This window comes from Kryptolebias marmoratus, linkage group LG15 (genome assembly GCF_001649575.2).
Source record: "Kryptolebias marmoratus isolate JLee-2015 linkage group LG15, ASM164957v2, whole genome shotgun sequence".
In the NCBI taxonomy this organism is placed as follows: Eukaryota; Metazoa; Chordata; class Actinopteri; order Cyprinodontiformes; family Rivulidae; genus Kryptolebias; species Kryptolebias marmoratus.
The window spans coordinates 62,135-77,513 of record NC_051444.1 but is presented as its reverse complement, the minus strand read 5'-3'; the positions used below and the strand labels follow the sequence as shown (position 1 = coordinate 77,513).

The following is a 15,379-nucleotide window of genomic DNA, read 5'->3' as shown; positions in this document are numbered from 1 at the left end:
GATAAACAGACATCTGCAGAACCTCTAAAGGAACCATCTTACTGTGGATAAACAGACATCTGCAGAACCTCTAAAGGAACCATCTTAGTTCGGATCGGATCTCTGGAGAAACAGAACATCATCAACCTTCAGTCAGCCCTGAGTCCGCAGCGCCTCGCAGGAACACAGAGGGGTGGGATCCTCACAGAGCCGAACCCCGATCCGTCCGGACCGGCCCGCAGGTGTGATCCGTCCTTACAGAGCCGAACCCAGACCGGTCCGGACCGGCCTGTTTTGTTCTCCCACGTTCCCCGGAGGACTGAGGACTGCACATGTCCGTCAGAGAACCACTGTGATGCTGTCCTCACCGAACCGAACTCAGCCACAACAGCCAGACATTTCCGGTTTGACCTTTCAACATAAAAGTCCTCAAACAGTTCCGATGTAGTTCTTTAAATTCTGAAGATTTTTTTAGACTTCAAAAATGAAACAAAGTTTTAGTTAAAGTAGTTTAAAATAAAATACTTACTTTATTTTTATATTTTCTATCCTCTGATACTAACATGGGCTCTGGTTCTACTAAAATGTTAAAAAACAACTTTTCCAATTCCAACTTTTTCAACAAGTCCAATTTCTTTCTTTCTTTTTATTTACTGATTTATTTTTTTGAATGTGACATTTCATAAATGAACAATTTGACACTACACTTGCATTAGCTTTATTCTGAAGAGAACTTATCTTATTTCCGGTCACAGTCTAAATTCTAAACTTTATCACAGTGACGTCACCCTCAGCCAACAAGTTATGTGATCCCTCATTGATACTGGTTAACTGGGGCTCACTATTCCTCATTTCATGAATCAAAACTCAGAGAGACAGATAAAGACAGACAGATGCAGTTTGTCAGACAGACAGATGCAGTTTGTCAGACAGACAGATACAGACAGACAGATGCAGTTTGTCAGACAGACAGATACAGACAGACAGTGTATTCTGATGGTTTCCACTGCTTCTGAGATGATACCAGGGTTCCTCCTGGAGCTTCAAATGTTGAACTTTGTTTGTAGAATCCATGCAGATCTTTATGTGATGAGGAGCTAAAATAGCAGCCAGATGTTCTGCAGTAACATCTGTCACTGAGTTCCTGCTGCTGACGATGGGGCAACAACATTCACACCTCTTTCATTTCAATCTCAACAAAGTAAGAGAACCAGGGGGGGTTATCACACCTAAATCCTGAAACTTGAATTTATCAGGTATTCATGAAAAAGCATTATAAATTATATCAAAAATATGTGGTTATAATGGGAGTGAATGGGTGTATAATTTGTGTAAATCTCCTATTCTATACACCTTACAAGAGAGGCGATCATGGAAATGTAAAAATATTGATAAAAATTAATTCTGGCTGAGTTTCACACAATTAGTGGTTAAAAGGTTTAATTTTTTAAATTTAATGTTTAAATGTTGTTAGTCAGATATGTTTAGCATTTGGTTCTGAGATAAAATAGATTGATTGATGTGTTTTCAGAGGTTAATTCAACTGTGTAAAAAATGAAACGCTAACTGGCAATCCTGTTAGCTACATAAAACAAAAATACTCATTGTCAAATGTTTGATGCATTTATTTATTAAATATTCCAACAATAAGAAATGCAATAAATGTTTAAATTTAAAGATGACTGATGACAGCAGCTTTTACGTTAGGTAAAAAAATCTGACACTGACAGAACATCATATTGCACTTTAATATATCTAAACAATTATGAAAACCTTTTCTATGACAATACAAGTATTAGAATAGGTGAAGAGGTGAACAAATGAACACATGATAAATCATTTAAAGGAGTTTCTTACTGAACAGTAAGTTTCTTCACAACCACCAAAAAAATAAAAACTGTTTATTGTTATTAGGAATCAGATTATGATTCCACAACTCTGCAGGATCAAGCAGGTAGAGAAGATGAATGGATGAATAAACTACAATGATGTGTAATAATTTGCATTATTATATTTAATTAATATTTGCTGATAGCTAATTAAAAATCCCTCTTCCTACTGCAGCAGAAGGACAAACGTCTCCACTTCCTGCAATGCTCCGGCCCGTCCACATGGGAACAGCTGAAGAATATGCAAAGGTCTTTTATTGCATCAGCCTCGTGTCCACATAGAGATGGTGTTTTATAAATAAAAAGAGATTTTATTATCATTTCAGCCTTGTGTTCACATGAAAATAGCTTTTTAGGAGCTCCAAAATGGTAGATTTTGAAACATAAAATAAATAATAGCATTAACAATAAACTGTTTCAACTTGCTTATCTTCATTTTAAAAGTGTACTCCAATAAATTAAATCATCAATGTTGGGGCAGTCAATAAGTTATGAGGTGGGCAAAACTACAGGTATGAACAGGTGAAAGGATGAATTGACCTGGAGTCATTCTAAAACATTTTAAGTCAAATTTACATAAAACAGAAGCTAAATACATCCAGGTGTGCAGCTTGTAATTCTTTCAGTTAAAGTTTAGTTTAAATTTCTAAATGTTGCTTGTTACAGTTTGGGTCTGATGTCAGATTTTAAATTAGGTAGGGAAAAACTTTACCACTATGAAAAATACAAAGTTAGGTCATATAAAAAGGGACACTGTATGTTATGTAAGTTCACGTTTAAGGAGCAGTTGTCTCTCCTGACAGACAACTGTTATAAAGTAACTGCTATGAACAGGACTAGACCTTCAAAACCGGTCTTCTAGTACCAGTATTTAAGAAACCTTTGAGTTCAGATCCTCTGGAGTCTACCAGCATCAAGAGGAAGATGTGCAACAGTCTTCTGTTCTTCAAGCAGCTGGAGGAGCTTCAGAGAGGAACAGTTCTCCATCAGGATGTGACCGAGGTCCCACATCTTTCATTAGCCTCCTGTTAGATTGAGCAAACCAGGAAAGTAAGATGGGACAAAACACCCTCAGTAACTCTGTTCTTACACACACGGCTGAATGAAATGTGTCTGTAATCCTGTCTGTAATCTGCCTGTAATCTGGATGTAATCTTGTCTATGATCTGTTGGTAATCCAGGTGTAATTCTGTCTGTAATCTGGGTCTGTTTTGTCTCTGCCCTGAGTGTAATCCTTTTTATAATATGTCTGTAATCTGGGTGCAATGCATGTGTAATCTACTACTACTACTATTACTACTACTTTATAAAGCACTAAATACAAACACAGCTGCAACAATGTGCTTTCATGTAAAATGAAAGAACATTTAAAACATGAAACAGAATAAAATTAGTTAAAACAACAAAAAGATCAGTAAAAGTTCCTGTCCTTATGTTGATGTTCCTTCGTGCCTGGAGTCATTTAATTCTTTTTCAACAGTTACACTTACTGACCTGACTACATGTACAGACAAATGGAAACCCTTGGAGATATTACCTCCCTCCGTCTTGTCTGGGAGTCTCATCAGTTGGTCCCTCATTGCTGTCAGTCATTAACAGCTCACTGAGGAAAGGTTGCGTTCCATCTCATTTTAAACACGCCGAGGTAACGCCTCTTCAAAAGAAACTTTCTCAATTCAATAAAGCAGAGCTTTTAAAGCTCAGATGTTCTGTAAACTGGATTTACCTGCAGATTAACTCACTCTCCTCACAATAGAGGCTCATTAGGGTCTTTGTTAGCCTGTCTCACTGATGGACCCTAACAAGCCTCTATTGTTAGGATCTCTGCTTTTTGAATTGAAATGACTGAGAATCTTCACCAGCAGATTGGATTCTAGCACCTCCTAAACTATAAACAGAAATCAGTCGGGCTCTTGCTTCCTTGTGCCCAACTTCAAAGTCCAGGTTTCAGGATCTTGGTGTAATATTCAGTTCATCTTTTGGCTTTGACTCCCATGTAAAATCTGTCTTGTTCCAGTTTCTTTCATTTAAGGAACATTTCATATTGTCTGTCCTGCTAAACTGGAAAGAATAATCCATACATTTGTGTCGTCACGTTTAGATTATTGCAATCCCCTGTTTACTGATTTGGATAAATCATCTCTTTTACACCTTCAAGCCACACTGCTGCAGGTGGACTACTGACACGTTCTAGGAAGCAAGCTCATATCACCCCCATTTTATTCTTTACATTCACCACCAGTAGATTTTAGGATTTGTTTTAAAATACTTACAGTAACATACAAGGAGCTAAACAGTAGGTCCACATATTTTGTTTGTAATCTTCTCACTAAATATCCTGCTGCTCGCTGTCTTTGCTCCGAGGCTCAGGATGTTTGAGTTGTTCCACGCAGCCGACTGAAGACCAAGGAGAACCGAACCTTTCAGTCTTCTTCTACAGCTACGTTTAGTTCACTCTGTGGACTTTTAAAAAGCACTAAAAGCTTTATTGTTTAAACAGGCTTTTTGTTGAATGTTTTATTTTTATTGTGTTTTTATTGACTTATTTTACCTTTTTATTAGCACTTGTATTTAATTGTTATTTAATTGGGGTTTTTTTTTACAGCGCCTTGTGATTAAAGATTGTTAAATAATCTTGGAGCAACAGTACAAAATGTGATGATAATAAAATATGTAATTTGAATATAATGCAAGAGTAATCTGGGTGTAACAGAATGAGTTTCAAACAGCTCACCTTGGCGAGCGGAGGTTTTGATGTTTGCGCTCTCAGAACACAGCCTACGCTGGCAGTGTCGGTATATTGGTGGTCTCAGAGTCAGTGGGCAGTGATCTCCATGACGACCAGTTTCTTTATGCATACACTGGACCACTCGGGACTGCAGACCTCTTCCACAGGTAGCTGAGCACTGAAACAGGCAACAGTCCATTCTGAGACTCTAGAAACTGGAGTGTCAGTAGAAATTCTTTGATAACCTGTAAACTCTCAGGTGATCTTCAGAGGTGCTGGAATTTTTAGATTTTTATTCAAAATGAGGAATGTTAAATCCACTTTCAGCCAGTAATTATTTGGAGTTAATCATGAGTTAAACAAACTTTAGATTTCTACGACACTGGCTGTTAGCAGGCCTTTTGGTACTATTAATCATATTGTATCCTTAGCTTAGCATTGTCATGTTTCAGCTTATGTTAGCTTATTTAGCCTTCCTGTACGTTTAGTTCAGTTTATCTTAGCTCATATATTGGCTTAGCCTGATTGTTGTTTAGTTCAGCTTTAACTTCATCATGATTTTATTTATATTATTTTAGCTACTATTTTGACTGTTTCAGCTCATGTTTTAGATATGTTTAGTTTCATGATTTCATTTAGATTATACATGATTGATCTATATTTGATTATGATGTTTGCTGTACTTCTGTATTTGATTTTGTGTGTTTGATTATGTACCTGCTGTATTTGTTTCTGTTGTAAAGCGCTTTGGATCGCCTTGTTGCCTTGATTCTCTTGATACTTTTGAAAAGCAGCTGAAGACACATTTGTTCAGACTGGCTTTAAATTAGTTTTATTTTGTGTCATGCTACATGTATTGTTGTTTTATTTCTTCTTTTGTTTTATCTTCTATTTTTGTTTTATACATTGTAAAGCACTTTGTGGTTTCTTACCTGTGAACAGTGCTATATAAATAAAATTTACTTACTTTACTATGTGAAACTATGTGTTTTCATAATTCACATTTTGGATTTCTTCTGCTCTTTTTTAAATGATCTTGTTAATCTGATGTCCTCTACATCATGTTTCCATTTTTCTGTTACCCTCATCAAAGTCTTTTTAATCCTGATCACAACAAAGATGTAACAAATAATCTAAATCTATATTTTTTTGTTTTCAGACATGGTTGGATGATTGGGAGAAAAGCTAAAATGATTAATGAATCATCTTATTTATGTTCAGACTTCATCACATATTTAAATAAAAAATTGCCTTCAAATTTAAATGCATTTATTTGTTAATTAAATGAATGAATTAAATTAATTAAAATGTACCTATTATAAATTAAATTTAATTAAAAATATTTTAAATCAAATAACTCAACTTTATTCAGTTACTAACTCAAACTACAGAAAAGTATTTTACTTATTTACTTTTATTTAAGTATTTTTTACTTTTGTTTTTATAATAATCTACTATAAAAACAATTACTTGTGAAATTTAGTTTTTATAAAAGTAAATCAAACTTCTCATCATATTTTAATGGTGAAACTCTGGTGAAAATGAGATTTTTAAATGGTTTAATTGTACCTTGGACCAGTCTCCAAACTTCCATTCATAACATCTGGAGTGCTTCTCACAGGGTTCCTCTTCAGTTGGCTTGGACAGCAGATCACAGAGACCCTGAGGGTCGTTACATCTCACCATCCTTCTGCGGACACCTTCACTGCAGTCTGATGAACACTGGACAAAGGGACAAACCAATTCAAATATAAAAAACAAACCCTTTTCTGACTATAATGCAGGAGACCCGGCCCTTCTTTACACACTAAAGAAATGCTGAAAAAAGTAAAACAAATATATATATATATATATATATATATATATATATATATATATGTAGAAGGGTTTTACCTAATAATTAAACAAATGACTCAGTCTGGTAGCTGCGGGAGATTTATTATCTCAACATCAGACCATCAGAAAAATGTTTTATTGTTAAAAGGTGGACAGACTATGGACTGGATCCCCTGCTTCCAGGGTATACACACACACATAAAACTCCTTCTAGATGAACATATATTTATTAATGTCAGCAAGTCTGACTCCAAACAAGGACCAACTGGAGCCACAATGTTACACTCAGAAAATGAGACATTTTTTTCTGATCAAAACATTTACTCAGCACCAAAAAAAAAATGAAGAAAGTAAACTTCCTCTTTAAAAATCAAGTGTTATTCCAGATATTTACTCCATCATAAGGCAATCACAGAGACAAACAGATATTCATACTCATTCCTAAAGTTAAGTTAGAATCATTAAATAACCAAATGTTTCATGAACTGTTGGAAGAAGGCAGAGAAAACTCTTTCAGTCACAGGTAGAACATTCAAATTCTCAAGCTGCACAACACCACGCCACTATGCAAACCTTAATGTTAATACGGTATATTACCAAATGATTAATGAAGGGATTTAAAGTACCTTTGACCACTCTGAAGACTCCCACATCATATGGCAGGGGGGTCTCTCACAGTCCTGTAGAACAGGAGGTTTTCCTGCTCCACAGAACTGGTCTTTGGTGTTTATGACTGAGCCATTCTGTAGAGGGTAAACACAAGACACCTCCCTCTGCTGAAAACCTTTACCGCATGAAACGGAGCAAGGGCCCAACTCACCTGTCACCCACCTGTGAAAAAATATTGAGCTTTATTGTTGTTCATGTTTTAAAAATGTAACTTAAAAGTAACAGATTTAATACAACTTTTAATAAAGTCTGAAAACTCTGGAACCCAAAATATATCACCAATATATACAGTACAGTGCTAGTTTCAATCCTGCTGTTTATGTTTTCTTAGAAACATTCAACAATCTTCAGATCATGACTTTATGACTTTTCTACACCATCACTTCCATAAATCTGTTTATTTCAGAAAAATGTTCTGTTCCTGTTTTTTTTTTAAAATTATTTTCAAGCTAACAACAAATGTACACCCACAAAGGCACCTACCCCTAACAAACTAATGAAAACTAAATTAAAATCTATAAAGGAGAAAGAGGTGCCACAAACTGAGAAAGGATTGACTGCTCAGCAATGTCCTTTAAGCTGAAATAGTAAAAAAAAAATATATATATATATAAATGAATACCTCTGTGTTTTAAGTAAAACACTGACACAATAATCAGCTGAGAAAATGTTGACTGTGGCCAGAGACAGCCCAGCACACGCCTGATGTTTCATGGTTGAAATGTAGTTCTCAGCCACAGACACAGACTAACATATTGAGCTCCAACATGTCCCAAAGTTAGGCCATCTACAGATCCAAATTCCTTTGAAGTTTCTTGTTGACATACTTTAAAGCTAGGTCAAGGGCTTCAAACTTATGGATCTGGCTGTTCAACATGGTGATGTTTAGAGCCAGTTACCGGAGGCCAAATTTAAAATTAGCACAGCCACGAAGCTCCTTCACTGAGATGAAAGCCACCCTCTGTCTCGCCACAGTTGCTGTGAAGTCTGGGAAATATGAACCCTTTTCCTGTTGTGTAGCGGGGGGAAGCCTCTCCAGCAGGACATTTTTTCTTCTAGCAGTTCCAGTAGTCTCCACTTCCAAGTCCTACTCCATGCACATGCAAAACAAGCTCCCTGTGTTTCTTTAAAGCCTAACAGTTCCCTGATGGTGACAACCAACATTCAACTAAAAGAAGCTAAAGTCTGAACTGTAGTCAATTCAGTGACAGTGTAGATCATCTTATTATCGATGGGATGTCCAGTCAGACTAATCTACAAACATATTACTCAAGTAGCAATAATCATCTGCTCACATTCACAGACATTGAAACCATTACACTCTAAATGTTCTAAATAATTCGAACATCAGTTAGATCACTTAATCTAACATGAATTTAACATCATTATCAATCAAAAAATCAATCAATCAATCAATCAAATTTTATTTGTATAGCACATTTCAGCAGCAAGGCATTTCAAGGTGCTTTACATAATAATTATCATTATCAGTTAAACAAAATATTTTTCTTTGTTACTGTACGTTGTTTTCAAACTGGCTAAGACAAGAGACCTTCATGGAGAGAGTGTGTGTGTTTGTCTCGTTCCTACGTTTTTTATTTCTTTGTGTATGATCTATTCAATTCAATTGAGTTCACTTTATTTATCCCCAAAGGGAAAACAATGAAGCATAAAAAGCATCTGCAACAACTCAAAAGACACAAACTGGCCCACATGCAACCTAATAAAAATGAACAACACATACAGTAAGGAGTACTCAGCCAATAAAAACACACAGGCATCAACAACATACAAAGGAAAACAACAGCACTAACAACAGACAACATTTAGACAGCATGGCAAGCATGTTGTTCCTGTGTATGTGTGTGTCTCACCTATACTGGCAGGGATGAGTGTCGCAGAGTTGTACTTTGGAATGAGGACGGGTCTCAGATTGACAGTAACTGTCATTAACAACCTCCATGGTTTTATTGACAATCCTCATACAAGAAACCACTGTTCTCCTCTCTCCTGGACATACAATGATAAGCATGTGTCAGCGATGAACTGTTTCTGAAGAGATATGTGAAACATTCATAACATACAACAGAAAATAATATACAGGTACGCTTGTTCCCCAACAGTCTAAAAACATGTGGGTTAGGTTAACTGGCCCTAGGTATGAGTATGAATGGTTGTGTGACTCTATGTGGTCCTGTAAAAACTGATGGCCTGACCAGGTGTACCTGTCTATATGTTTTCAGCCCCCAAAACTTTGTGTCGCAACCTCTTGCTACTATTTCAGGATCAAGTCTCTTCAGATTTGTCTGCATGAGCTTACTGCAGCAAAACCAGAGATTCTCAGTTGGATAAAGGTTATTCCAGAACCTTGAACTGGTTCTGCTTAAACCAGTGGAGTGTTGCTTCAGCAGGGTCTTTAGGGTCATTGTCCTGTGGGAAGGTGGGGCTCAGTTCCAGTCTCAAATCCCGAGATGACTCCAAAAGGTTTCCACTAAGAGTTTCACCGTTTTCTGCTCCATCCATCTTTCCTTTAGCTCTGACCAGTTTTCCAGTTCCTGTTGATGAAAAACATCCCCACAGCCCCTGATCCAATGATCCATCTTCTGCTCCATCCTACCATCACTCGTGAACAAGACTCCCAGATACGTGAACTCCTTCACCTAAGGCAAAGACTTTCTCCCGACCCAGCAGAATCACATCATCCACAGAAAGCAGAGACCAGACCCTGAGGTTCCCAAACCAGACAAACTCCTCTCCTTGACTGCATCTTGAGATGCTGTCCATGAACACCACAACCTGGAATGGGAAAAAGGGACAGTCCTGGCGGAGTCCAAGCAGCAGTGAGAATGAGCTTGACTTTGTGCTGAGTATGCAGACACAGCTTCTGCTTTGGTTTTACAGGGACCGGATAGCCCTTAAAAGCAACACTGGCACCCCAAACTCTTGCAGCCCCCCCCTCACAGAATGCCTTTGGGAACACGATCATATGAGTTCTCCAGATCTACAAAACACAAGTAAACTGGAGAGTCAAACTCTCATGACCCCCTTAGCAACCCCACAAGGGTGAAGGTCTTGTCTACTGGACTAAAGTCACACTGCTCCTCCAGGACCTGAGGTTCGACAATCGGTCGGAGACCCCCTTCCAACACTCTACAGTAAACTTTCCCAGGGAGGCCAAGAAGTACGATTCCTCAATAGTTGGAACACACTCTCTGTTCCCCCTTTTACTTTCAATTTCAGATATTTTGACATGTCTTAAAAGAGGTCCTACTGGCAACATGTCCAGGTGTACCCCACCTCTTGATCAATGATCACTGGACGTAAGCTCTCAATGGAAAAGCGAACAAAGAAAATGGATGGATGGATGAATGGACTGAAACAATTTTTTCCCCATTCACTTTTATTTTGAAGAATTAGTACTTTTAATCAAATAAAAAAGATTAAATTCCAGGTTTTATGGCAACAAACTAGAAAGAATATCAGGAGGGATGAATACTTTTGTAAAGCACTGTAATACTGTATGTGTGCATGTGTCTGATATGTGTATGTGTGAGGTTGGGTAGGGTAGAGAAAACACATTAATACATCAAATTGTAAGCATTTTTGTTTTCTTCCATTTAGTTTCTCTCACTGCTTTAGACCTACTAGATTGTTTTTCTAAAATCATTCCAGAATGCAGATCATTCACACCTAAACTCTAATTCTCTTTAAAACCTGAAGTGGAGTGTCTCTTTAACATATCACATCTCCTACATAAAAACAAAAACACGTTTGGTCACCCCAAGATTGTGCCACTCACAGTTTAAGAGTTTCTTACCTCTTCCACATGGGACAGGACAGTCCTGCCAGTTACTATGTGCCCAGATATAAAGGTAATCTGGTTTATAATCTGGTTTGCTGGGTGTTTGACTGCTGCTGACCTGAGATGCGTTCAGAGACATGGTATATTCATAATGGATCCCATAGCTCTGGTCATGAAAGAGCAGGACCTGGGAGGACAACACAACAGAGGTTACAGAAAACAGTCTGTGCAACTACCTGATATCCTTGAAAATGCTTGAATTGTTTTCAAAGTTTTTAAATACTTGAATTCTGGACAAAGTGTTTAAACAAATCCAAAAAGTTTAACAAAACAAAGCAACTGGACTTCTGTTCTGTAGATGAAAACATTTCACTTCCCATCTGGGGAGCTTTCTCATTTGGTTATCAATTTGTTAAAGTTATTCGGGTGTGAAGCAAAACGTCTTCAACTACAGAGTAGAAGTCCAGTTACTTTGTTCTTTTAAACTTTTTGAATTTGCCATGTCTTTGATGACTGTGAATCTACACTGGCATGTATGAAACAAGCTAAATTTGTCAGACTTTTGGATTTAAACGTGTACACATTTTGTCTCTCTAAACCATGTCGACAGTTTCTGACACCCTGTAAGTTGGAGCAGTGCTAAAGCCTTCACTAACACACATCTAGCAGCTGAGTCACTGAATGAGAGAGAAGAACTGAGCCAATCACAGCTAAAGATCTAGTTTTTGCTTTTGCCCATATGTTAAACAAACTATAGTGCAGCAGGATTCACTCATTATAATTCCTACATATTTTCTGCAGCTGACTTTTTATGAAAAGATAAACTGAGAAGAAAACTGAACTTTTGATAAAGTATCAGTCACCTCATCACTTTTAAGGTGAAAATCTATTGTAGTAATGCCACCACCCATCAGCCTCGCCCACAACTTTAGCCAATGTCACAGTTTCTCTGTTCCTGCCACAGCAATCAACCTGATCCTGTTCACCTGTTCCTGGCCCTACTTGAGCTCACTCTCCACTTCCCTCAGTGCCAGATTATTGAATGGTTCGCCAAGTAGATGTCCAGTGTTACGCCACAGTCCATGCCCGATTCCTTGATCCTGACCTCTTGCCTGAGACCGCTTCTGACTCTGACCCCTGGCTCTTGACCTCGTTTCTGCTCACTGGACTTCGCCTTCTGGTTCGTATTGATTTGGATTTGGCTTCTGCTCTCTGATCTCCCGGGTTTGATCCCTCGCCTGTCTCTGGACTCTCCCATTAGCCTGCTCTCTGTTCCGAAAGACCTCCCCACTTCTCTGCTCATCGTCCCCGGTGGATGTTGAACAGAATTGGAGCTTTTGTTCAGCTAAATAACTGGTAACTACTCAGGTGCAGCTAGTAAGTTTCTGTTGATATGAGCACTTGGGATTAGTGAGAAGCAGAGATGCTATTGGGTGGGTTCCCTTGATTAATTAGATACATTGTTGAAATGCTGTTTAGTGCTCAGTTAAGCTATTTTCCATAAACACTGACAGTTTATCTGAGTTCTGACCTCTGTCCTGACTAATGTGTTTACCATCAGGTGTAAGGGGGTCTTAGTTGGTCCTTTAGCAGAAATTTTCTCCCACAGTCCCCTTCTAACGTAGCGTACTGTGGTGCCGGCCAACTGGAAGTCTCCTGGAAGTTCAATTTTCCAGTCCCCATTGATCGATCTCCTGCCGGAATCCTTTAGGGCTGAAAGAAAACATCTGATTGTTTTTAATAAATGTTGTTTGATCTATTTTATTTCTTTTATTCAGTTGTCGAGTCCCTCTGAGCCCAGAGGAACTGAGACATTAAAGGTATCATTGAAAAGTGAAACCAAACATTTGAATTTCTTCAAGATTCAAATGTTTATTTTTTTAAAAATGGGAAGCACGCTGACTAACTGAATGCTGCATGAGTAGGGGTTCCCTTTTAGAGGAACAGGGTGAAGATATCTAAAAGTTAGCTGTGGTATTTAGTGACATCCTGTTAAAGACATGCATCTTTACCCAGAAAACTCTGTAAAGGTTTGTCTTCCACCACTTTGATCCGCTGTGCTCCTGCAGGAATAACCACCGCTTCAACATAGCCTGAAAACAACACAGAGAAAATTTGAAACAGGGCAGCGATAAATCTATGACCTGCTGTACAGATCCATGATCTGTGCAGCAACTCTTCCCTGCGCATGCTGTAGATTAACAAACTGCTTTCTGTTGGCCATTAGTTTTTATTGAGGTCACATTATAGCAAAATATCCAACAGAAGATACACAAAAAACATGAAATAATTTATCTTGCATAGATGTCAAACATTAAAGAACACAGTTGGCCATGATGGATTAGTTTTTTCTTTAAATGCAAACCTCTTCAGTATCTGTGAACAAAGTGTGGTCTTGATACTGAAGGAATATGTACCCATTTCTTCCAGTAAAGAAGAGGCCAAATCGGTCATTATCATATATGTAAGAATGGGAGGAGTTTTGGGACATAAATGACACAGGAAGGCATTTTTATAACATTCAAAGAGATTTTGGTGAAGAGAAGAGGTGAGGATGTTTCACCACTCAACGGCTTACGGGCGGATCCAGAAATGCAGACTCCAATGGTGAGTACAAAAGATTATTTATTGAATAGAAAGCTCAGATTTATGGGGGAACAACATCAGCCTTCAGTTGACTAACTCCAAACTAGAAACATAACATAGAGGAAGAGTACTGATAACAAAATAACCTCTACAAACCTCAAGCAATGCTGCTGCAACGCAAGGGGGGGAAACAACTAATTACAGGACAAGGAACAAGTGAGAAGCAACATAACACAGGAGGAGACAGGGGAAACAGAACCTGGAATACCATAATAAATCTGGAAAAGTCAAACCCTGATATTACTTGCATTAGAATGGGACATACTAGGCTAATAAAACACTTCAATTACCCTATTTGACTTGTGTCAGATACTGAAACCTCAACATCTTCAGCTCTTCCACTTCCAGTTCTGTCTCCAAACCAGAAAACATGGCTGCTCTCACCACTGTCTTAGAAACCTTTCCTTTGAGAAATGGGTATGTTTGAGAACCCTTATTTGATTAGACAGAAAATATGGCACTTGGCAAATTTAAAAAAAATCTAAACTGCTGTCAGACAATGAAGCATACATAAGTTGTAGAAATAATGTTAGATACAAATTACAAAAGGGCTGTCTCAATATGTTAACACTGTAAAGGAAAATGCATATCAGGCAAAAAAAAAAAAAAATCAATGAAAAGGTCTTAAAAGACTTCAGGTCGTTAAATAAATGCAAAGTAATATAATTTAAAATTGGCCTGAATATGTTTTATATTTTATTAAACCTTTATTTAACCAGATAAAAACCAATTGAGATGGAGACCTTTTTCACAAGGGGGACCTGGCCAAGAATGTCAGGAGCCCTGTCATAGTAGACAAGACAAAAACAAACAAGAATAACAAAAAACAATAAAAATATCATGTTTTGACAAGGTAAAGATTGCTGTGGTTGATGATATGTTCAGTTTTAGATATACAGCAGTAGAGAAAGCAATGAATTAATGTCCTCATTAAAAATCAATAATGAAATTGAGCTGCAGTATGGTATTTCAGCCAGATTCTTATAAGATAGTGCTGTTATAAGTTATAGGGAGACTCATTGCTCATTTAATAAACTGATCAATTATGTATTGAACTTTCCCTCGAGATATAAAGCAGGTAAAATAGTTCCTGTTCATAAAGACTTGTCAGACAGAAGATGGAAACTACAGAAAACTGGAAGGTGTCATAAACCAGGGAAGATTTTTGGAGCAGTCCGGGAGCAAACAGACACAGGAAACTAGGAGTGTACCGGGAAGTGATTTATTTACAGTGCAGGAAAAATTATTTACAGGATGAACGTCGGGATCTGAAAAAGCGAAACACACGGTAAGTATGGCGGAGTGAAAACACAAGGAACCTACGAAGGGCAAGTAATGGTTGGAATTTAAAGTCCTTACGACAGGGCGGCGGGTCCAACACTTGGAGAAGCAAGCAGTGGTGAGTTCGGGTTCCAGGGTGAGAATCCTTCCAGGGTGAGAATCCTTCCAGTGGTGAGTATTCCTTCCAGAGGGTATAGTGAAGCAGACAGACAGGCACGGGAGGCGTTAGCAGAGGTCTCAGGGAAAACGGAAACCAGACTGGATCCACGAGGCAGAAGGTAATTCCTGAGGCACACAGCGAGACAGAGTTAGTCAAACTCAGAATAACAAATCTTATTAGTACAGAGGCTCAGCGACTTTACCACAAGCAGGTAATGCTCCAGCGCTGGTCTGGTCTCTGCCACCGCCTTAAATACACCCGTCCTTGCCATTAGTCAGATCACTTGCAGGTGAGGAGGGAGAGTTGACGAGACGTCAATCGGTCGTCTGGCCACGCCTACCAGGAAGTACTCACAAACACAAACCCCAGAAAAACCACCCTCACCACAG

At 38.1% G+C, this 15,379-nt stretch overlaps 2 protein-coding genes across 2 annotated transcripts in view; both read right to left on the bottom strand.

Annotated features, from left to right (window-relative positions):
* Nucleotides 1–356, bottom strand: part of minar1 (membrane integral NOTCH2 associated receptor 1) — a 29,320-nt gene extending 28,964 nt beyond the window's left edge. Inside the window, exon 1 of the mRNA XM_017440257.3 lies at nucleotides 127–356. The gene's annotated coding sequence lies outside the window, so the exon portion shown is untranslated. The remainder of the gene's footprint in view (nucleotides 1–126) is intronic.
* Nucleotides 357–1,598: 1,242 nt separating this feature from the next.
* Nucleotides 1,599–15,379, bottom strand: part of adamts17 (ADAM metallopeptidase with thrombospondin type 1 motif, 17) — a 56,639-nt gene continuing 42,858 nt past the window's right edge. Inside the window, exons 16-23 of the mRNA XM_017440255.3 lie at nucleotides 12,916–12,996; nucleotides 12,459–12,616; nucleotides 10,919–11,090; nucleotides 8,976–9,111; nucleotides 7,059–7,263; nucleotides 6,166–6,318; nucleotides 4,603–4,774; nucleotides 1,599–2,893 (exon numbers count right to left, since the gene is read on the bottom strand). Coding sequence (XP_017295744.1) covers nucleotides 2,886–2,893; nucleotides 4,603–4,774; nucleotides 6,166–6,318; nucleotides 7,059–7,263; nucleotides 8,976–9,111; nucleotides 10,919–11,090; nucleotides 12,459–12,616; nucleotides 12,916–12,996 — 1,085 coding nt within the window. The 3' untranslated portion in view covers nucleotides 1,599–2,885. The remainder of the gene's footprint in view (nucleotides 2,894–4,602; nucleotides 4,775–6,165; nucleotides 6,319–7,058; nucleotides 7,264–8,975; nucleotides 9,112–10,918; nucleotides 11,091–12,458; nucleotides 12,617–12,915; nucleotides 12,997–15,379) is intronic.